This window comes from Aedes albopictus, chromosome 3, assembly GCF_035046485.1.
Source record: "Aedes albopictus strain Foshan chromosome 3, AalbF5, whole genome shotgun sequence".
Classification (NCBI taxonomy): Eukaryota; Metazoa; Arthropoda; class Insecta; order Diptera; family Culicidae; genus Aedes; species Aedes albopictus.
The window spans coordinates 124,807,822-124,832,800 of record NC_085138.1 but is presented as its reverse complement, the minus strand read 5'-3'; the positions used below and the strand labels follow the sequence as shown (position 1 = coordinate 124,832,800).

General features: G+C 38.9%; 1 protein-coding gene across 1 annotated transcript; it reads left to right on the top strand.

The window, feature by feature from the left end:
* The first annotated feature begins 336 nt into the window (after positions 1–336).
* Positions 337–17,724, top strand: LOC109405054 (ras-related GTP-binding protein A). The gene is made up of 3 exons (XM_019678053.4): positions 337–695; positions 909–1,008; positions 16,176–17,724. Exons 1-3 carry the CDS (start codon positions 684–686, stop codon positions 17,135–17,137), a joined length of 1,074 nt encoding a protein of 357 aa, XP_019533598.2. The 5' UTR covers positions 337–683; the 3' UTR covers positions 17,138–17,724.
* Positions 17,725–24,979: the final 7,255 nt, after the last annotated feature.

Here is a 24,979-nt window from a genome sequence, read left to right as displayed (position 1 = left end):
ACTGATTGCACTGAAATTTTGTACAGTTCATATGGGACCTAAATGGGATCTAAAAAGTCGACTGGAGCGAGGATTTATTTTTTCCATACAAGCGTGTCCCATACTAATGGGCATAGTACACCGATAATATTGCCGTGGCAGATCAATTTTACCAAACGATACAATACCCCTCATTTTCTCACTCGAATCAAATCTCATGAACAATCTTTCTCACACTCACTGAGATAGCTAACGAACGTCAAAAGGTTATCACAGAAACAACGCACACACGGCCATCTTCGTTATTTGTATGGTTTACTGCTCGTCGTTCTACGGTGTAAAGGCACAGTGGCGCTGTTGGTGGTGGTGGTGGTACGTACGATGAAGGATCCATAATCCACCAAAAGTCAAATAACATTCGCCAGAGACAAGACGGAATTCGTCCGTAGGACGTAGATTTTCCCAAATTTTGGGCAGTTAGTTTTAGATGTAATTTGTGCAATTGCGTCGTTTATATTGAGGGTGGTTGGGTAAACATCGGGAACGCGGTGAATTAGTGTGGATTCCGACGAACGGTAAAAGGTTTCGAAGGGATCAAGTTTCGTTCGATCAGCTCAGTTAAGTCAGGGAACCTTAGGTAGGGGTGCTTAGGAGAAAAGAACGCAAGGCAACCCGTAGCAGGCAGCAGTGATACGGCCAGCAAGATGAAGAAGAAGGTAACATTACTGATAATAATACTCGGGTGTGATGTTTTCCTTTGCCGTCCTTTGTGGGTGCATACAGATGATGGTGCGCCTCGCCTCAGCTGTGCGTGGAGTAGCGCCGCGGTTCTTCTGAATCATCATCCCGAGGAATGCAGTGGAAAATGCCCATCGTTCTTTTATGATGATAATGCTCTATGACTACATATAATATGCGATGCTTTTTAGGTGCTACTGATGGGCAAAAGTGGCTCTGGCAAGACCAGTATGCGATCGATCATCTTTGCCAACTACATTGCCAGAGATACAAGGCGGCTGGGAGCGACAAGTAAGTAGGATGTACGGGTGCCTTACTTGGGAGGGTTAATTTGATTACGCATTGCGTCATTGATGTTATTGTCAATGTTGACAAAATTTTGCAAATCAATATTGTATCAAGCTCGTATTTCAATAGTCATATGATTTCAAAAAGATAATGTACTAAACTTTTAACGCGATAAACAAGACAAATTAAAAAAAAAAAGTTGCTGTTGGATGGTTTTTATACATATGATTCACATTGAAATCAAGCAAAATGCGTTGAGTTCGATGCTTTTTTATTTTCTTGACGCGAATTAACCAAGGGTTGTAAACCTCATTAGTAAAGACAATAATAAAATTTGTTTTTGGATGGCCCCGGGCTCCACAGGAGTTAAACAAGAAAAAAGGGGTGTGTACAAGACACAACCGCAAGACGTAAACTATAAAAGCATTATCCACAAGTGGATAACTGACATTGAGGAAGATTACAAGTGGTAGTCGAAATACGCGTAGAGTAAGGTGGGGCAAAAGTTCGACCCTAGTTGAAAATTTAACCTATTTCAAAAAATCGAAGCAGATAAAAATAAATAAATACCGTTTGGTGATTCTACCATCCATGAGCTAAAATTTTGCTGAACATAGTTACACCAAATGTCTTTTCAATTTTGAGTTACAATACTTTTTGTATGTGTGTGTTTTATTCGTACTCTTGCCCCACCACAGGGGCAAAAGCTCGAATCTAGTGTTGGTGGAATTTCGCTAACCGTAGCACACTATTTTGACACTATGGTAATAGGAATACCTGAAACCAATGGGGCACGTTCGGTGTAGTACAAGATTTGTAGTAATGAGCTGAATTTTAGTATGGTGAGAAGGTCAATTCTCCGTTTCTGCAATAAAATGGTGCAAAAAGCGTGGGTATTATCATTCCTTGCCTAATTTGATGCTGTTTGAGCAAAATTTTGAATAACTATGTTGTTTATGTTGCAAGAAATGGAGAAAATAACAACACTGTTGCCCAAAGTTTTACTCAAACAGCATCAAAATAGGCAAAGAATCATAATACCCACGCTTTTTGCACCATTTTATTGCAGAAACGGAGAATTGACCTTCTCACCATACTAAAATTCAGCTCATTACTACAAATCTAGTACTTCATAGATCTGTCCTATTAATATTTGATGTTAGAACTGAAATACACTTTAAAATTCGATCTGGATTTTACCGAAATCAGGGTTAAATTTACTACACCAAAAATTAGTAGTTTTCCGCCAAATTCAGATAAAACTACATTTTTTTTCAACTTTAATCAAATTCTCTCACTAATTTCATCACTCTAGAGATAATATAAACATTTTGCAGAATTTAAGATTTATACCTAAAGTTGCCACATGACTCGAGCTTTTGCCCCACAATTCGAACTTTTGCCCCACTAGAGTAAGGTGGGGCAAAAGTTCGACCTTAGTTGATAGTTCAACCCATTTCAAAAAATGGAAGCAGATAAAAATAAATAAATACCGTATGGTGATTCTACCATCCATGAGCTAAAATTTTGCTGAACAAAGTTACGCCAAATGTCTTTTTAATTTTGAGTTACAACACTTTTTGTATGTGTGTGTTTTATTCGAACTCTTGCCCCACCACTGGGGCAAAAGTTCGAATCTAGTGTTTGTGGAATTTCGCTAACCGTAGCACACTGTTTTGACACTTTGGTAGTAGAAATACCTGAAACCACTTAATATTTGATGTTAGAACTGGAATACACTTTTTAAATTGGATTTGGATTTTACCCAAATCAGGGTTTAATTTACTGCACCAAAAATTAGTAGTTTTCCGCCAAATTCAGATAAAACAACATTTTTTTACAACTTTAATCGAATTTTCTCACTAATTCCATCACTCTTAGAGATAATATGTGCATTTTGCAGAATTTTAGGTTTACACCTAAAGTTGCCACATGACTCGAACTTTTGCCCCACAATTCGAACTTTTGCCCCACTATGTGTAAAATACGATTTCCAAATCTTTTTTGTAAAAAGTTATACATGTGCGAGCATCTTCAAAATATACCTAGTTACGCCCCAAAATAAAATATCGAATTCGATTTCATTATAATTTCATTCCATGCGTTGGAAGGGCCATCGCATGTTATAATTTTTTGATCAAAAACCAACATTTTGTCATAAGTTCTCGAAATATTGATCAATTTTCATAATTTTTGGAGTGAAAGACTCTTTTTCAAAAAGGGTTCGAACAACCTTGACACCCGAAAGAAATAATTTGAATTGAGCTCAAAAACTTCAAAAGAAACTCTTGCCCCACTCGAACTTTTGCCCCACTTTACTCTATGTGTAAAATATGATTTCCAAATCTTTTTCGCAAAAAGTTATACATATATGCTAAAGCATCTTCAAAATATGCCTAGTCACGCCCTAAAATAAAATATCGAATTCGATTTCATTACAATTCCATTCCATGTGTTGGAAGGACCATAGCATGTTTCAACCAACCAAAAACCAACATTTTGTCATAACTTTTCGAAATATTGATCAAGTTTCATAATTTTTGGAATGAAAGACTCTTTTTCAAAAGCTTTGACACTCGAAAGAAATAATTTGAATTGAGCTCAAAAACTTCAAAAGAATCTCTTGCCCCACTTTACTCTGTGTCAAAGGTAGGGCGGAATTAAAAAGTACATAACTGATTTTGCTTAGAGGGTTCGAAAAGTCGGTACAAAATACATAAAGCAGTTTGTTCTTCTTATTCTTATGCTTCTTATTTATGGCTCTACGTTCCCACTGGAACTTGGCCTGTCTCTCTTCAACTTAGTGTTTTTTGAGAATTTCCACAGTTATTAATTGAAGGGCTTTCTTCGCCTGCCATTGTATGATTTTGTACATTGTGAGGCAAGTATGTACAATGATACACTATGCCCAGTAGAGTTGGTCAACGTTGTATGGAATAAATTTAGGGGGATATTTTAAATATAATTCGAGTCGATTAAATCGGGTCGCCTGCTATCCAAGTATAGATGACAGCTCTAAGGGTTGCTAGATCGCCGTTTTTTTTCACCCATACATAAAAAATAGTTATGAAATCCCATTTGAGCTCTGTGCATAACTGTTTACCACTACTGATGGTCATGTGGAACCGGCCAACACAATCTGGTCCTGTTGCGGACGTCGAAATTACCCACGTGGGAACCTGGATCATGGACATTTCAGTCAGGGCATCAAAACCAGGCATGCGAAGGCTCTATCTACATGATTTTTTTTTTTTTTAAAAGACAATTACACCGTGTTCGACCTTGCGGCCTCTACAGACTGAACACTACAAACATTCGACAACGGACAACACATATTACACCCAGTGGCCCAGTGGAGAATTTTCCGTTTGACGAAAAGTTTTCCCCGACTGGAGCGGGAATCGAACCCACACTCCGAGGCTTACGAGACACTTAAACGACTGACGCCGCTAACCGCTCGGCCAAGGAAGCCCACATATAACACTGAATCAAAAACTTGCCGCCATAATACTCGATTTGCAGCTGCAGCTCCCCAACGTCTGTCACACCAGATCACGCTCCATGTGGCCCACCCATCGTGCGTTGCTTGAAATGTCTGAGTGCTTGCTGGTCCTCCTCTAGCAATAAGCAGAGTGGTTCTCTACGGAAACGAGACATGAACCATGCATACATGTCTCGTTTCCGTAGAGGACCACTGGGCTTATTAGCGGCTTGTAAATGCTCCATTATTTTCATGGCACCAAAACAAGGCATAGGACAACCAATTCTTCATGATGTTTTACATCTATCATCTTGGTCACCGTAAAAACGTTCAATAGCCTCCATGGCCAACCACTGTTCAACCTGTGGCCACCGAAATGTGCCCTGGAAGAGCCTCTTCGAGGACATTTTAACTATGGTGCTAAAACTAGGTATGCGAAAGCCATGGCGATGGCTCTATCTTCCTGTAGGAATTCCTCTAGGAATTCATCTAGGATTTCCTCCAGAAATTCCTCTAGAAATTCTTCCAGGAATTCCTCTAGAAATTCTTCCAGGAATTCCTCTAGGAATTTCTCCAGGAACTCCTCTAGAAATTTCTGTATAAATTCCTCTAGAAATTTCTTCATAAATTCCTCTAGGAATATTTCTATGAATTCCTCCGGAAATTCCTCCAGGAATTCATTCGAAAAATCCGATTTTATCCGGAAATTTCGCTAGGAATTCCTCCGGAAATTTCGCTAGGAACTTCTCCGGAAATTCCTCTAGTAATTTATCTACAAATTTTTCTAGGAATTCGTCCAGAATTCCTCAAGGGATTCCTCCACAAATTCCTCTAAGAATTCTTCCAAAAAATCGTCTAGGAATTTCTCCAGGAATTCCTCTAGGAATTCATCCAGAAATTCCTCTAGGAATTTCTTCAGGAATTCCTCCAGGAATTCCTCTATAAATTCCTCCGGGAATTCCTCTAGGAAATCCTCCAGGAGTTCCTCTAGGAATTCCACCACGAGTTCCTGTAGGAATTCCTACAGGAATTCCTCTAGGAATTTCTTCAGGAATTCCTCTATGAATTCCTTCAGAAACTCCTCTATGAATTCCTCCAGGAATTCCTCTATGAATTCCTTCAGCAACTCCTCTAGGAATTTCTCCAGGAATTCCTCTAGGAATATTTCTATGAATTCCTCCGGAAATTCCTCCAGGAATTCATTCGAAAAATCCGATTTTATCCGGCAATTTCGCTAGGAATTCCTCCGGAAATTTCGCTAGGAACTTCTCCGGAAATACCTCTAGTAATTTGTCAACAAATTTTTCTAGGAATTCGTCCAGAATTCCTCAAGGGATTCCTCCACAAATTCCTCTAAGAATTCTTCCAAAAAATCGTCTAGGAATTTTTCCAGGAATTCCTCTAGGAACTCATCCAGAAATTCCTCTAGGAATTTCTTCAGGAATTCCTCCAGGAATTCCTCTATAAATTCCTCCGGGAATTCCTCTAGGAAATCCTCCAGGAGTTCCTCTAGAAATTCCACCACGAGTTCCTGTAGGAATTCCTACAGGAATTCCTCTAGGAATTTCTCCAGGAATTCTTCTTTGAATTCCTTCAGAAACTCTTCTATGAATTCCTCCAGGAATTCCTCTATGAATTCCTTCAGAAACTCCTCTAGGAATTTCTCCAGGAATTCCTCTAAGAATTTCTCCAGAAATTCCTCTTGGATTTTCACCAGGAACTTCTCTAGAAATTTCTGTATAAATTCCTCTAGATATTTCTCCATAAATTCCTCTAGGAATACTTCTGTGAATTCCTCCGGAAATTCCTCCAGTAATTCATCCGAAAAATCCTCCGGAAATTCCTCCAGTAATTCATCCGAAAAATCCTCTAGGATTTATCCGGGAATTTCTGGAGGAACTCCTAGAGGAATTTGTGGACAGATATTAAATGGAATAGGAAATGGAAAATCGTCTAGGAATTTCTCTAGGAATTCCTCTAGGAATTCATCCAGAAATTCCTCTAGGAATTTCTTCAGGAATTCTTCCAGGAATTCCTCTATAAATTCCTCCGGGAATTCCTCAAGGAAATTCTCCAGGAGTTCCTCTAGGAATTCCACCACGAGTTCCTGTAGGAATTCCTACAGGAATTCCTCTAGGAATTTCTCCAGGAATTCCTCTATGAATTCCTTCAGAAACTCCTCTATGCATTCCTCCAGGAATTCCTCTATGAATTCCTCCAGGAACTCCTCTATGAATTCTTACAGAAATTCCTCTAGGAATTTCTCCAGGAATTCCTCTAGAAATTTCTCCAGAAATTTCTCTAGGAATTTCTCCAGAAATTCCTCTAGGAATTTCTCCAGAAATTCATCTAGGAATTTTTCCAAAACATTCTTTAGGTATTACTCCAGGAACTCCTCTAGAAATTTCTATACAAATTCCTCTAGAAATTTCTCCAGAAATTCCTCTAGGAATACTTCTAAGAATTCCTCCGGAAATTCCTCCAGGAATTCATCCGAAAAATCTTCTAGGATTTATCCGGGAATTTCGCTAGGAATTCTTCCGGAAATTTCGGTAGGCATTCCTCCGGAAATTCCTCTAGTAATTTATCAACAAATTTTTCTAGGAATTCGTCCAGAATTCCTCAAGGGATTCCTCCACAAATTCCTCTAGGAATTTCTCCAGAATTCCTCTAGAAATTCCGACATAATGTCTCAAGGAATTTCTCCAGAAAATTCTCAAGGAATTCCTCCCGATATTCCTCTAGGAATTCCTCCGGAAATTCCTCTAGGAATTCCTTTCGAAATTTCTCTAAAAAATTCTCTAGAAATTCTTCTAGGAATTCCTCTAAGAATTTCTCCCTTTAGAAATTCCTCCAGAGGAATTCCTAGAGAAATTTTCGGAGGAATTCCTCGAGGAATTGTGTAGGAATTTTGGAAGGAATTCCTGGTGGAAATTTTGAAGGAATTCCCGGAATATTTTGTGAAAGAAATCCCAGGGAAATTCCCGTAGGAGCTCCTGGAGGAAAATTTGGAGAAATTTCCGGAGGAACTCTGTCAGGAACTTTCTGCGTAGTCCAGGACAACCCCCCCGTAACTTGACAGATGAGCTCAGTTTCGCGTACCTACTTGCAAATCGCAGATGTCGCTACTGTTCGTAAACAACGGGTCCTTCCTTCACTGACGCAACAATTTTTGTCCATGCGAAAACATCTTTTTGTTTCGTGGTGAGTGGAAGCCAACAAGAGGCTAGCGCTTCGTATCAAAAGGACGTATTCAACAGACGTGCAAAAACTAATGTTCATTAAATTGAAATTATTTTGATTTTTTTTATTGGTGTTTTAAAAAATGCAATAAAACACATGTTTAAACGGTCTTCCATATTAATTGGTGACTGTGCATGCTAGACCAAACCGAAGATCAAACTCAAAAAAAAATCTGCAAATGATTATTTTTAACTTCCATTTTGGATTGGCCACCAGATATGTAGCTGTAAAATGTTAGCACAAGTAACCTAATTTATTACTTGCTGGTGCTTAATAACCGCGCTAGAAGAAAACACGAGTTTCTTATTAATTTTATAAAAGCCGACTATTTTGCCTTTACTTGTTTTATAGATATAATTTTCGCTTCTAGTAAACAAATTCATCATGCCGCACTTAATTTGCATTTACCTATACCACAAAAAAACGGAAACAACAAATGTTTAATGTTTTAATATTTTTTTTCGGTTTGTTATTGTCGGTTTTCGTCCTTATCAAAAGTAGCGCTTGCCGCTTTGAATCTGACAGTACCACCCGGACCAAAATTTTTAGGTACGCTGACGTTGTTCGGCAGCTGTCAAGTAGCTCCCGGGTTGGTCCAGGAGGAACTTCCTGGGAAAATTCCTAGAGGAACTTCTGGAGGAATTCCTAGAGGAACTCCTGGAAGGATTCCTGGAGGAACTCTCTTAGGAATTTCCGGTGGTACTCCAAAGGAACTTACTGGGAGAATTCCTGAAGAAATTTCTAAAGGAACACCTAGAGGAATTTTTGGAGGAACTCCTGGAGGAAATTTTTGAGGAACTTCCTGGGAGATTTCCTGGAAAATTTTCCGAAGGAAGTCTCAGAGGAATTCTTGTATAAACTCCTGCAGGAACATTTGGAGGAACTCACGGAGGGACTTCAGGGGGAATTTCTTGGGAATATTCCTGGAGATTTTCTTGGAGGAACTCCCGGAGGAATTCTAGGAGGATTTCACGAAGGAATCCACGGAGAAGCTCCTTAAGGAATTTTTGGCGGAATTTCTGGAGAAATTCTGTGGGTGATACCTGAATTACTGGAAGAACATCCTGCAGGAGGAATCTTCTGGATGAGAATTCTTTGGAGAGGTTGCGGAATTCCTTGAGGAATCTCCGGAAGGCATTTCTGGATGTATTCTCAGAATGAATTTCCTACAGTGCACAATATGGTTACAGAGCCGTATTTACGAAGACAAAAATGTTTGTGCCTAAACCATAAGTTTTAGATACATGGTGTCTTTGGGAAAGTTTCTTCTCATTTTTCGACTTTTTTTCTCATTATTGTGAAATGAGGGTGGTCTATCTAGTTTTGCTGATCTAAACATCTGCTTTCTAATAGTTTTATATACGTTTACAAAATGTTCCACAAAGTTGTAAAAGAAATTATCTGGAGCAAGTTTGTCGAAGGAACTATTATTCTATCTCTCATGGTTCCTAACTTATATTGTTTAAAAAAATCATGTTAGGGTGATCCATGAATTTTAGTTTTCCTGAAAGAACTTTTGATTCGTTTGTTTCTCGTGAATACTTTGTTCCGAGCACTTTTAGAACTATCAACGACGCATATTTTTTTCCAAAGAGCTCACAGTTCTAACTCTCATAGTTAAAAAGATATTGGCACTTTTCTTCGAAAAATCGCTTTTTCTTCCAAAAAGTCATGTCTCAAAAAGAAGCAAATGGATTTTCAATTTCTCGGTTGCATTGGAAAGATCGTACTCTGTTCTATTTATGGTGAAAAAACTGCGGGTACCTTTTTTGTTTGAAGCTTTTTATTGAATTTTGAAAATTCGATTTTTTTTATGGAAAAGCAGTTGTAACTTTGAAAATCGATGAGATACAAACTTAGCGTCTTCGACAAAATTGTGAGTTTTTGGCTGCTATAAAAGTGCCCAGAACAAAGTATTGCAAAAAAATCAACACATAAAATTATATTGCCTGTGAATCCTAAGGTCGTAGGTTCGATGCCGGATGTTGGCATTTTTTTATTTTTTTTTTCAAGAAAAAGGGCGACCAATCTTGTCTGTTCTTGCTTTGATCTTGTAATATCTTAACGATCTATTATTGAGCACTTTTCCATACTAGATTTTGATATTATTTTTGCTGTTTTACCTCTTATCTCAATATCAGTTTTTTTTCTTCAGTAATTCAATTATTAATAACAGCATGTGTTATTCGTTAGATTTTCTCACCTACTCGGTTTGAGAATAGGTGTGGAAGATATTTTTGTTACACTCACCATTAGCTTAAGGTGTCTTACTGCATCACTAAGTTTTCAAACGAATCATTGACTTTTTGCTTTTCAATGATTGTTTGCCTCGCATTTTTGAAGTGATAAAAAACTGTCAATTCTGCAGCAACGTAGCAGAAAAAGTATCATCTCAATCACTGCGAGTAAGCATATATTTTTTTTTATTTATTTATTTCGTCAATCATTGTAGACTACAAGCTTAATGTATAAATTTACAGATATTGATACTTATATAACATTTTATGTGTCATTAGATCTACCATTTAGGACTTTCCTTAGCAGTGGTCTTGACATAGTTAAATCGATTAATTCGCAGTATTTGTTATATATATTCATTAATGAGCTCATTGGTCCGTTTATTGCATATGAAGTTCGTAGCGGTTTGAGCTGAAATATGTTACGTGATCTTAAAGAGCGAAATGGAGCATAAAAATTTAGGCTCGCTAATAAATCTTCCGATTGAGTGCGTTGTGAGATGAGATCGTTTATAAAAGCTATACATGCAATTTCCCTTCTTTTTTTAAGAGTTTCTAAATTGATAAGCAAGCACCGGGACTCATACGACGGAAGAGGATAGGATGCCCATCCTAGTTTTCTTAGAGCAAACAGTAAAAATTGTTTTTGTACAGATTCAATACGATTTGAATGAACATCTTGATATGGAGACCAAACAACGCTACAATATTCTAGTATTGATCTCACATATGACACATATAGAGTCTTTATTGTGTAAGGATCTTTGAAATGATAGCTGAATCTTTTAATAAAGCCAAGCATACTTTGAGATTTATGAATAACTGAATTGTAATGATCAACAAAGGAAAGCTTAGAGTCTAGTAATACACCTAAATCTCTTACTTTGGTTTGTCTTACCACTTGTTCATTGCCCAGCAAGCAGTTGAAATTGGATGGCTCGCGCTTCCTTGTAAAGGATATTATGTAACACTTTTTGACATTTATATCAAGCAGACTTTTTAGACACCAATTATGAAAAACATCAACCTCGCGTTGAAATTCTGCTAAATCTGCCTTGTTCATTATTTCCAATTTGAGAGTTACATCATTAACAAATAAAATGAAAAGTAAAGGCCCTAAATGTGAGCTTTGTGGAACACCAGATGTTGCATGGACGTGATTAGATATCTTTCCTTTAAACTGAACTGACTGTATTCTGTTTGATAAATATGATTCAATCCATGTCAGAAGTTCACTTGAAAATCCCGCGCGTTGTAGTTTGAAAAGCAATAGTTTGATGTCAACTCTATCGAATGCTTTGATAAAATCAGTGTATAACGCCTCGACATAGTTTCCACGGTCCATAGCAGCAAAAGTGAAATTCACGAACTCAAGCAAATTAGTTGTTGTGGATCTAGATTTAAAGAAGCCATGCTGACTATTTGTAATACCATTTTTGACCTGATTAAATATTTTTTTATTTACAATGGCTTCGAGGGCCCATATAGCCGAGGCGGTAAACGCACGGGTATTCAGCATGACCATGCTGAGGGTGACGGGTTCGATTCCCGGTCGGTCCAGGATCTTTTCGTAAAGGAAATTTCCTTGACTTCCTTGGGCATAGAGTATCTTCGTGCCTGCCACACGATATACACATGCAAAATGGTCATTGGCAGAGGAAGCTCTCAGTTAATAACTGTGGAAGTGCTCATAGAACACTGAAGCTGAGAAGCAGGCTTTGTCCCAGTGAGGACGTTACGCCAAGAAGAGGAGAGGAGAGAGGAGGAGGCTTCGAATAACTTTGGAATGCATGAGATAATTGCAATTCCACGATAATTTTTGATTTCGGAACGCTTACCGGATTTAAAGATTGATATTAGAAACGATTGCTTCCATTGCGATGGAAATACACCACTAGCAAGAGAGTTATTGAAAAGCCAAAACAAGGGCTTAACGAAAGAGGTAGCGAGCTTCTTCAAAAGAAAAGGAGGTATTCCATCCGGCCCTGGTCCTTTTGAAGAATCCAACCCTTCTAATGCAGTTAAGATCTCCTGCACTGTGATAGAGCTGACTGAAATATTACTTGTATGTTCTGGCAAATAGTCGAAGTATTCTCGATCGAAAGAATCATTGAATGCGATATAGTTACCTTGAAAAAACTTGGCAAAATTATTGCAGATTTCTTGACTATCACTACTAACAACCTCTTCAAACACCATGCACGACGGAAAGTTATTAGTTTTCATTTTACTATTGGCAAAACTAAAGAAAGCTTTTGGGTCATTCTTCACGTCGTTTTCGATTTTCGTATTGTAACTCTCGTATGCGCTTTTAAGGGTTCATTCAAATATTACGTAACGCAAAATTTGACAATTTTAGACCCCCTCCCTCCCCCACGTAACAAGTTTTGTATGGGAAATTTTGGAATTTTGTATGAAGCGTAACACAGCGCTAGACCCCCTCCCTCCCCCCTTAGCGTTACGTAATATTTGAACGAACCCTAATTTCAGTATCAAGCAACTCACAAATGTTAATATATTGCTCTAGATTCTCCGCGGAACGATTTCTTTTATAAGCTTTGTGCATTTTTTGTTTTCGGTTTCTTAACTTTTTTATGTCTCTCGTGAACCAAACGGGGTTTTTAGAGTTGATCGTCATCTTTTTACGTTTCTTCGGTACTATTCCATCCAATATGGCGAATAACTTTTCGTTAAATATGTTCACACTACAACTCATATTCATATTGTTTTTTAATAAAGTTTGCCAATCCGTTTCATTGAGTTTGTTTTGAATGCTATTGAAGTCACAATTTTTAAAATCGAAAGCTAATTCAAATCCGCAGTCAATTGGTCGTGTGGAGACAGGATGATTCAACAATGAATATTCTATGAATATTCAATGAATAGCGATATGGTGTTTCTCATTTTTCCATAAGGGATAAAGGGCTTTGTCTACATGAAAGTTCTCTGTGCAGCTGGTAAATAATAGATCTAAGTAAACATTAAGTTCATTACACACGTGATTAACTTGATTTAACCCAAGTAGACTGGTTTTGTCAAAAATGAGCTGCAATGTTTCGTTATCATGTTATGTATAGGATGATACTTTTTCATACGAATATTTGCTTTGGTGACAGAGAATTATCACTTTGAAATTTTGAGGCTCATATCCAACATGGCTGCCGATGCTGATGATGCCGTAAAAAGGCTTAAGGAATCTTGAAGACAACGGCAATGGCAACAAGAACTACACATTAATAAAAATGTCTCTTGGTTTCTGTTTTACAAGTTTGTAGTTTTATCCATCAATAAATCTCATAATTTAAAACAAAGGTATTTCCGTCAACAAAATCACATTCACGAAGTACAGAACCCAAACAATCGCGTAGAGGACCGCCAAGATCAGCACAGCCGGAACAACCAGCGCCAGCAGTAGAATGTTATCTACGCCTGCCGTCCCTGTACCTGGTTTGCTCCACTGCTTCCCGTCGGATGTCCCCATCGGGGCGAGAAAATTATTCCACAGGTAGTTTCCAGCATGCTCGATCCACACTTTCGCCACCTGCAACAACTTTACGGTCTGCTTCAGGACCAACTCGGTGAACACGAATCCAAAGGCGACGGAAATGATCGTCACCAGGTTCCAGTAGAAGTTGCCGCACAGTTTGTTCACGCGGGAACTGGATTCGGTGTTTTTCACCGATGCGATCGACTCGTTCGGCTCCGAAGGGACCAGTGTCGTGTTGGGCGTTTCCGGTGATTTGGTTGGCTCTGGTGGCGGAGGCGAAGCAGGTTTATCCGTTTGAATCAGGTGCATCAGTCGGTTGAATTTGGGGTTCCTTCTGGTAACATTCCCGGCCTCGGAGAATATTTCCGACCCCATCTCGGAACGGCATTCGTCCAGGTCGGAATCCAGCTCGGTGCCATCTCCGTCATTGTTTGGATGCCTTCGCGACGTCGATGTTAGTCGTGTGGCAGCTCCCGTGCTTCTCCGGGTGAATATTTCCTCGAGATCCGTGTTTCTGGAACCGCCACCGTTCAGTGACCTAGTGTCGTCTGTGTTCTCCGGGGAAGTTTGCGGTCGAAGTTTGGTGAAAATGAGCTTATTGTTTCGACAGCGCTCGTACAGGGAATCCATCATGATTCGCCGGATGGTGATGACAGAACAGATTTGCTCATGGCGTTATCTTGAAGGTTGCTTGGATTTGTGCAACACTAACCTGTACCTAGTAGCGTGGTTTAAAAAATTGTTTGGTTCCACACCGCTTATTCGATTTGTAACCAGATTCTATGCCTTCTCCCAAAATTTGAGCTCATTTGGTTGAAAATTGAGACTGCACAAGCCCTTCAAAGTTTGTATGGGAATTACTATGGGAAAACGATGTATTTCATTCAATCGACCCTAGTATTTCCCCATGTGCCTCAGAGGGTTAGTTGATCCTTGGTACTCCTAGGCTATTTACTCTATCCGCTACAATTTTGCCGAAGACCGTATTGAAATCGGACGCCTCATTAATTACATAGTTATCGAATTGTATCCAACTGGACAAACTTTAACAGTAATCCTCCAGCTTCCCAGCAGGCAACATTGTTGCATATGGCGCCAAAGATAGCACACTGAAATCATGGCTACTATGTTTCACTGCAAAATGCAGTGATGCCCTTCGAATAGTTTAACCATCATGAGTAAAGATTTCGATGCTGGATAAAAATCGGTAATTAATTAATGAGGCATGCGATTTGAACGCAGTCTTTGGCAAAGTGGTAGCTGATAGAGTAGCATAGAAGTACCAAGGGTCAACTAATGCTCTATGGCACTTGGGGAAATACTAGGGTCGGTTGTATGAAAAACATCGTTTTCCCATAGTAATTCTCATACAAACTTTGAAGGGCTTGTGCAGTCTCAATTTTCAACCAGCAGTTTCTCTTATATGCTTTACGCAATCTAGGCTGGACCACATTCCCGTTGCCTTCATATAAGGCTCGGTGCTTGCTTATAGATATCCAGACCTTGATGGAACGCCGCGAATTTGCTATGGCCTCATTTGTAAATGATATTGTATCGCAACGCATTGACTCGGCAAATCTACTATCGTGTATAAATTGTTATGCTCCAACTAGACAATTGAGAAATAGAAATCTATTTGCTTTAAACAATCATCGAAGAGAATATGCCAAATTTAGTCCATTGAATCGAATGATGTCTCTTTACAACCAGCACTGTGTATCAATGGACTACCAGCTTGGCGCGCGCCCACAGTTGATCAGCAGGAGTAAATCCATTTTATTTTGTATGGCGAAAAGCATCTAAACTCAAATTTCTCGAAATGACAAGCTTTTACCGAAAAAATATTTGGTAGGCATCCGGTCATCATTGTGCACAGCCGCTACCAAATATTTTTTCGAATAATGTGTTCCACTGAAATACGCCTTTAGATGCTATTCGCCATACAATATTTTTGCGATTTACTTTTAGCTATTTTTCGCGCATAGAAGTTAGCGCCACATTGGTCAATGCGGAGAGTAGGAAAACAGCCAAAGCATTTAATTCATTGATTTGACCATATCATCAACAAATTTAAGGAAATATTTCAACTCTTTAAGATACAATAGGATATAGATACATCCTTAAGTATATATGTAGTCTACGTTATGATTGACGAAATAAATAAATAAGTAAAAATAAGTTCAAGAAAATCGTGTAAAAAATTGCGTGAAATTTATTTCACTAAAAAGGTTTTGTAAAAATGATTGTAGTGTAAAAATTCAGGTGAGGACAGGCAAAGAAAGCCCTAAACTGTTGAAGTTCTTGAAGAGCCAAGTGCGAGTTATTACGTAGAGCCGTAAAGAAGAAGAAGAAGAAGGATCGTCAGAAGGAAGTTCTTGGAGGAGTACCCAGATGGACATCATGGAGCAATCTCTGGAAAGGACACCAATTGTGCCCTAACATAATAGGGTAATAGGCTAAACTGATGTTGTTTCTTGAGCTCTTTCCTTGTCAAATATTTGACCATGTGTACTTCAGGCCTTTCACCACAAAATAACCTTAAAAATGTTTGACAGGTCTCAGGTCACTTGACAGATTTATAATGAGGAGAAATTTTCTTTTTTTAAGCTTACCATTGTATCGTGGATACTCGCATAAAATCTTTGCATATCGTTCTGATTCATAGCAGAGCCTAGCAATGTCATGTTTCATACAAACGTTTTCTCTCTTCTCTTGTTTACAGTCGATGTCGAACACTCGCACGTGCGCTTCCTGGGCAACTTGGTCCTCAACCTGTGGGACTGCGGGGGCCAGGAATCGTTTATGGAACAGTACTTTGCTTCCCAGAAGGACAACATCTTCCGCAATGTGGAGGTCCTCATCTACGTGTTCGACGTGGAGAGCCGCGAGCTGGACAAGGACATGCACTACTACCAGTCCTGCTTGGAGGCGATCCTGCAAAACTCGCCGGATGCCAAGATCTTCTGCTTGGTACACAAAATGGATCTGGTTGCCGAGGATCAGCGTGATATTATCTTTAAGGAGCGCGAAGAGGACCTGAAGCGACTGTCGAAGCCGCTGGAATGTACCGCTTTTCGGACAAGCATCTGGGACGAAACGCTGTATCGAGCGTGGAGTAGTATCGTATATCAGCTGATCCCGAACGTCAAAGCTCTGGAGCATTCGCTGAATTACTTTGCCAATGTGGTGGATGCCGACGAAGTTCTGCTGTTTGAACGAGCTACTTTTTTGGTGATCTCACATTGTCAACGAAAGCAGCACAGGGATAGCCACCGGTTCGAAAAAGTGTCCAACATAATCAAACAGTTCAAATTGTCCTGCTCGAAGTTGGGTGCAAAGTTCTCCTCCATGGAAGTGCGGAACAGCATATTCGCGGCCTTCATTGACACGTTCACTAGCAACACGTACGTCATGGTAATCATGTCGGATCCTTCAATTCCCTCAGAAGCAACCCTGATCAACATCCGGAACGCTAGGAAATATTTCGAAGAACTGGAGAATCCGAACAGCATGAACGCTGCCAATGCCATCCATTCGGCGCACGCAGCTCGAGGAATGGTCAACGGAGGGTCTTCCCACTACTACAGCCACCACCCGCATCAGCATCAACAGTTGCCACAACAGTTCCTTCAGCAGCAACAACAGCAGCAGCAGTACCACAACGCCAACAATCCGTATCACTGATATTTAATCAAGAAGAAGTACTTTTATTTCAAATAACCCTTCCACGCTGCTGCTGGCTGGTTAGAGGTCTGTTATAGCTGCACTGTGAATATTCTTCCCCAATTCTTCTCCTCACAAACGGACAGCTAAGCCCCCAAATCGCCCAATGCGTTACAACTACCCCTAGAGCTGTTATCAATCAAATCGAATCTGTTTGGCGACGTAAGAAAAGCCAGCGACAGAGATCGAATCGGATTTTCCTTAGTTTATTCAATTGTTATGTTTTAGAAAGAGAGCCTAGCGTACAAGTCTTTAACCAAGAGAGAAAAAAAAAATCAAACATTAACCTTATCGAAATCCAGTCAAACGGAGCCCAAACAAGAAACGGCTCCGAAAAGCTACCAAGTGGCCATGTTGCTAGAAACGATTGACTTTTTTCCGCTTCCGCAAATTTGTTGTTAGCAATGTCTTTTATTCTCAATCTGTCTCCCTTAACTATGTACGACAAACAACGACTTGTAGAGAACCAACCAATCAACCAACTATCAAATCCAATTTGTAGAAACAGAACAAACCTTATTACTGTGTAGAGAAAAAAAAAAATAAAATAAAGGTCAAATAACAGTCCGGGTCCGGAATGTGTATGATAACATAATTTGCTGGACGGATCTAGACTTTACTGTACTGTACTGACGGGAATAAAGAGATTTTTAAGGAAAATGGATCTGTGTATTTTGATGGTGTCCGTGAAAGGGTGTCAACCAACCAGCGAGTTGTGTGGTCTAATGGCCGCTGCTTTTGATTTGTATGGAAAAGGGATTTCCTATTCTATCTAATTTCGTATCGTTGAATCTAGTTTACAAGTTATGCAGCGATCTGTCCCGCATCTTCAAACTACCTGTCCATAAGCTAGGTAGACTTTAAGCCAGTGGTCACCAAACTGCGGCCCGCGGGCCGCATGCGGCCCTCGAGAAGGTTTAGTGTGGCCCGCGATCTGATTTTCGAGTATATTAGAAAGATTTCAAAAACTAAAAGCAGACACTTTTATCAAAGCCCTTTTAAAAAGTAAAGAATTAATTCCCAAGCAAAAGATACAAAGAAACAAAAAGCTGTTTTAAATCAGTAACTCTAAAACATTATTCTGATGAATGTAAAGGATGACTTGTACGTCAAAATTTAACCTTCTATTAAAATTTTATCAAAATAAATTTTTAAATGTCTTGCGGCCCGCAGCCTTCTTGTGAAATTCAATTGTGGCCCGCGTAGACAGTACGCCTGAGGACCACTGCTTTAAGCGTTGGAGGGGAATCTCCAGGTGAAGTCTACGGTTCACATAAATGGCTATAATTTTGGGCAAAACACAAAAGTCTACTTGGGGAGGGTAATTCATTATCAGAGCCAAAATAATCTTAACCCGTTAACGCCCGTTATGGTGTCTCACAATTAAAATCATCATAAAAATTGGTATCAACAGTCAACATCTGATATTCAGTGTTTGGACGAAAAAGTGATAAGTGAACCACTCGGCAGTTTTTCTTCCCTTCTGTTGGTTCTGTTTCAATTACCAAGCGGTGTATGTTCTCTCGTCGAGTCGCATGGTTCACGAAGGAATACAAAGAAGATACTCCAATATAGACAAGCTGCGGCGATGAGCGGTCATCGCTAAGTGTAACACTTACCGATGATCTCTCATCGTTGGCTTGGGACAACTGTGAATAATCGTTATTTTTATCATTGTTTAATGCGTTTTCCCTTTAAAAACGTTGTCTACTATTTAATTTAACTGTATGCATGACGTTGCAGGTTGTGTAGTTATAATAAAAAAGAATTATGACAACGAAATATTCTTACCGAATGCATCGCTTTCATTAGCGTCATCAAGCATCCTCTCTCTTGATTGCGCTCTCGTATCGAACCGGGCAAGAGAATGAACAGCATTTCGTGGAGCGTTCCTGAGCATGTTGGTTCACGAAATGTTACATTCGCGAATGTAGCACTTGCTGAGTATGGACCATTCAGTGGTTCGCGATAAAAATCCACACACTGTGATATTTTATTCAAAATTTGTTTTAGCACAACTTTTATAGTACAACTTATACTAATATGATCCGTATAGATATTATGCATCTACAATGAGTGAAAAAGAGGATAACTATGGATTCATGGTCGTGCGGCTTGTGTCACCATCGTGCTGATCTGAGAGTGCTGATAAGTGCGCCACTGCTGTCAGGAAAAGGCTGTGCCACTGGGCGTTGCATGCTAGTCCGATGTCTAGTGTCCAGCTTCCTTCAAAGAGCGATGAACTCACTGGAAGCATTGAACGTTTCCGTGTCTTGTTAAATTACTCAAGGATAATAAGGAAATGACTCTTACTCACCAAATCTAACTAATCCTATTAAAAGAGAGAATGGATCTTAAACAGTGTTTCGCTTCACATCAAATTCCATTTTTTTTTTTCAAATCAATCCCAGAAGAAATCGCCAAAGGGATCCCGAGAGGATTTCCTACAAGAATTCTGGTAAAATATCTAGAAGAATCCTGAGAGGGATCTCAACTGGAAGCTCGGTCGAATTCCCTGATAGAAGAAATACCAGGAGGAATCCGTGAAGTAATCCCAGCAGCAATACCTGAAGAATGCCAACTAGAATTCCTGAAGAATATATTCTAACATATTTCTTTTTCGGGAGGAATCCTTTAACTAATCAAAACAAGAATCTCAGAAGAATTTTTTGAAAGAATTCCAGCACGAACCAAATAGAATTCCTAAGAATCCCTGAAGAAAGTCAGGAGTCATCCCTCCAGGAATTCCAGATGGAACATCTGGTGGAATCCTGGGAGGAATCACTGTTTATTTATTATCGTCAATCATATCGAATAACTGTGATTACGTTAACTTTCTAATAGGCTATTTTTTTCAATCATGGGAAGATATATAGGAACGATATCACGAGAACAAACCCTCTACCCTCTACCCTACCCTTTATCTGACCTCCTACGCAACCTTCTAGCCTGACCCTCTACCCTACCGTCAACCCTACCGTCTACTCTACGGTCTATCCTACACTCCATCCTAATCCTTCACCGTACTCACTATCCTACCCTCTTATCTACCGTGTACCCAACTCTCTACACTACATAACACCCTACCATGTTCTCTACCATCCACCCTCTACCCACTCTACTCGACCGTCTTTTTTTTCAAGCCTGATCGATACAAACAAAGGCCTTAAAAGAGGCTATTGCAGAGGCTCCCGTGTTCAGGTCTGCTACGTAGCAATGCCTGGATGAGGGAGGTTCCCCAGAGAGCCTGGTACTTTTGTTAAAGACAGCCGTAAACCTGTTAGCATACAGACCAATATACTTGATCAACACGACGAGGAAAGGTGCTAGAGAAGATTATCCTCGACAGACTGTTGAGACACACCGAAGGTGTACATTGTCTCTCTGGACTCGACTGTAGACGCTATCTTGTTACGAAGACCGCGGAGATAGCACTCTAGCGTAAGCTGAGGGGGATTTGCAACTGTGCAGTATTGACCCTGAATGTAAGGAACGCCTTTAATAGCGCCAGCTGTTCGGCTATTGCTGATGCGCTGCTGCGTCCATCTCTCCCAGAGTCCTTCAATACATCCGTCTTAAGACAGTAGCACCTTCACACCTTAATCCGTTTAAACCTTTTGTCTACTTCCATCGCAACCATCAATAGGACGCAATCAGTAAAGTACTAGATTGAAGGGAGCTGGATTTTTGTATGGTGAGATGATCAATTCTCCATTTCTGCAAAGAAATGGTGCAAACATGGATGGATTCCTGAATAAATCTGTGGATAAATTTCTTAAAAATTTACTTCTTGGAGAATTTCCTGACTCTTGTTTTCCTCTAAAATTATCATAAATTATTCTAATACAAATCGCAGCAGAATTCCTCTAGAAATCTTTAAAATAATTCTCAAAATTTCAAAGGAATTTCTGGAGGAACCTCAGAAGGAATGCCTGGAGGAACTTCCGGGCAAATTCCTGGCGGAATTCCTGCAGAAATCCCTAGGGGAATTCTTGTGGTACTTCCGAGAAACTAACCCTAGGAGAATTGTTGATTCCTGAATTCCCGGAAGGAATTCCTGGTAAATTTATGGAGGAATTCCTGGTGGAATTTCTGGATGAGTCCGTGAAATAATTCCTGGAGAAATCTCTGGAGGAATCCTTGGAGGAATCTCTGGAGGAGAAATTTCTGGATAAAGTTTTGGAGGAAAGTCTGGAAGAATTCCGGAGGAATCCCTTGAAAAATTATTGGAGGAATTGCTGAAGAAATTAACCCTCTAATACCCAATTTTTTTATTTTGATCTAAATATCATTTTTCGTCATCTAAAATCGATTTAAACATGTTTTTGAAGATGATTCTTTTTAATTCTCGATTTTGTGATTTTCGGTTTTTGATTTTTCTAATTTTTATTTTTGAACATCCACACACTTTTATATGTTTCCTAGAAGCCTCTTTGGGATACGGATTTTTTGAGACGAAAACATTTTGAGATTTTAGAATTGAAATATTTTTATTTTAATTTTTTTTTCAATGAAAATTTTATTTTTCGTGTAATTTTAAGGAAAGTAATTTTAGAGTGTATTCGACTAACTTGAACTATTCGACTATGATAGAATGATATGGGAAAAATCTAAAATATGTTAATTTTAGCGATTCAATACAAAATAATCAATGATTTCTTAAAGGTGACTAAAACATAAATTTTTCAATGATTTTTGAAAAATGTTAATACGATTTAGAAGACACAAAAAACCATTGTAAGATATACAAGATATACAAAAATTACAAAAATGCTCAAACTAAACCCCGTCTAAAGGCGGAGTTGGGTATTAGAGGGTTATAAAACAATCTTATGAAATTCCTGGAATAAATCCATGGGGAAATTTTCGGAGCAATTCCTGGAGGTATTCTTGGTGGTATTCCTGGAGGAGTCCCTGGGGAAATGAAATCCTGAAGGAATGCCTGAAAAATACCAGGAATAATTCCTGGATAAACTCCGGGAACAATTCCTGGGGAAATTTGTGAAGGAATCCCTAGAGGATTTCCTGGGGAATTCTTGAAGAAATCTTTGAAGGAATTCCTAGAGGAATCTCAGGAGGAATTCATGCAGGAATCCCTGGAAGATTTCTTGGAACAATTTCCCGGAGAAATTGCCATAGCAATTTCTGAAGGAATTCGTGGAGGAATGCCTGGATCAATTTCTGGAGGAATTCCTGAAGGAATTCATGAGATAACTTTTGCAGTAATTCCTGGGGTAATTCCTAGTGGATTTCTCAAAGGTATTCCTGAAGGAGTCACTGAATGAAATCCTGGATGAATCCATGGAGAAATCCCTATAGATATCCCTGGAGGAACTTCTGTGGGTATTCCTAAAAGAATTCCTGGAGGAATTCGTAGAGCAATCCCTAGAGGATTCCCAAGAGGAACTCCTGAAGGAATGCCTGGAGAAATTCCTGGAGACATGCCTGTGAGAATTGCTAGAGGAATCTCTAGAGAAATTCCTTGAGAAATCTCCAGAAAAACTCATGGAGGAATCCCTGGAGGAGTCCCCAGAGAAATCCCTGGAGGAATTTCTGTAGGATTTTTCTGAAGAATCAGTTAAGAACTTTCAGGTAGAATCCCTGGAGAAATCCCATAAAAAATCCTGATGGAATCTCTAGAAGAATTCCTTGAAGTATTACTAGAGGAATATCTGGAGGGATGCCTGGAGGAATTCCTAGTGGAGTCCTAGAAAAATCTCCAGAGAATCTTCTGGAAGTATCCCTGCATAAATTTCATGATTAATAATTGGTGGAATCCCTGGTGAAATCTTTAGAGGAATTCCTTGAGCTATTTCTAGGAATACCTAGAAGAATCTCTGGAGGATTTTTTTGAGGAATTTGTGGACGAATCCCTGTAGGAATCTTTAGATGAATCCCTGAAGGAATTTCTTGGAGATTCTCAGGAAGAAATCGAAGCATTAACTTCTGAGGGAATTCCTGAAGGAGTTTCTGAAATCCCAGGAGGAAGTGTTGAAAAAATCGATGACATTCGTGGTGAAATCTTGAAGGAATCCTGTAAAGAGTAAGTAGAAGAACTCTTGGAGGGATCCATGTAGCAGTTCCTGAAGGAATCCCTGGAATATAGTTCCTGAAGAAACTCCAGGAGGAATCTTCGAAGCAATACCAAGAGGAATTCCTAAGGGAATCTTTAAACAGTTCCTGGAGGAGTTTTTGAAAGAATTCCTGGAAGAATTTCCTGGAGGAATTTCCGAAGAAACCCCATGAGGAATTCCTTCCTACAGGAGAGTTTTGTTTTTGCGAATTCCTGGAAATACAGAATGAAAAAATCTAAAGATATCTATGACGGCTGTAATTTTTAGACGAATTATCGAGAACACTGTTGGATGAACTCCTAAAGGATGTTTTGTTCAAAATTTTTAAGAAATGCCTGGAATTATTTTTGAATAATCTCTAGTAGAAATTCCTGAAAGAAATTACTGAAGACTTTCCTGCAGAAATACGTCGAATAATTCCAGATGCAATTATTGTAGCAATGTCTAGAAGGAATATATGGAGAAATGCCTGAAGAAATCTCCGAAGGAATACCTGCAGAAATACCTTAGTGGATCTCAGGAAATATTATCGAAGGAAAGTGCGAAAACAGCACTGGAACAGTCACTGGAGGAACCTCTAAAGATATTCTAGGGCAAATCGCCAAAGAAATGCCTGTTGAAATCCCTAGATGCATTCTTGAAGAAATCTCTGGGGGAATCCATGATGGAATCACTGCAGCAAGCTTTGAAAAAAAAAATGGAGGAATTGTTCATAAGGACTGTTCAATTTATAAAACTTTACAAGACAATGTAAAGAAGACGTATAGTTCACATTTAAGCACCCTTTCTTCGTTGTTCAGTACATCATCTTTCATTATAGTAATCATTTTTGAATCGAATAAAATTTAAAGAAATTTCAACTCAATTGGAAAATTAGTTGTTGAGATATTAAGGTCTCAAAGGAGATTCGATATTTTGAATGAAATTCAATTGTAAAGCAAAAAGGGCATGAAAATATTCAATAAACAATTATTTTTTGCACCCAGTTCCAGTTCCTACTTTAATAATGTGAATTAAAATGCAGAAAACTGCTTCTTAATAGCATTTCTGGTTTGGTTACTGTGCGCCATTATAGGCACAGTAATCAAAACAGTTTCGTTCTTTGAAGGTTCTTCCAATTGTTGAAAATAAATAACAACAAGATTCGAAAATCTGCATCAATGGAGCAAAAAGTATGCAATTTTCTGTCAATCTTTATGGAATAAATTTTTGACGAAGAATGCAAAAAAAAGTATTTTTTTTTTCTATACCATTCATAAAGCATCATTCTACTACTCTGGACAAATTTTTAGCCGAGTCCGTTGTGCTATTGTATCACAGGACTTAAATAAATATTTTTTGGGAATTTCTTTGTAAACAAGGCTACTCACGACAGTTTGCGGTAGGAAAAAATGCGAAAGTGTTTTTCAACTTCAAACCTTGTTTTCGTCCATTTGACGTTAACCAATCTATGTTTCAACGTTCTATGATCTCTAATAGGCTAGTTTTCTGGAAAAAATAATTTAATATTTTCCCATTTTGGTCACTAACCTTTCCAGGGTGGCGCCTGAAGATGAAGACAATCAGAATTTTCAAACCGCAGAAAAGTACAGAGGTCGCTAAATTTCGTATCTGATAAAACAAAATTTTTAATTTTCTCTACAATATCATCAAATATGTGTACTTATTTCATCTAGTATGTGAAACTACATGGCTCTGGATCAGTGTGGTCTGATTGTTCATCGAATTT

Coding starts and splice junctions, on each gene's coding strand:
- LOC109405054 (XM_019678053.4), top strand. Junction 1,009..16,175: donor AAGGCGGCTGGGAGCGACAA/GTAAGTAGGATG, acceptor TCTTGTTTACAG/TCGATGTCGAACACTCGCAC.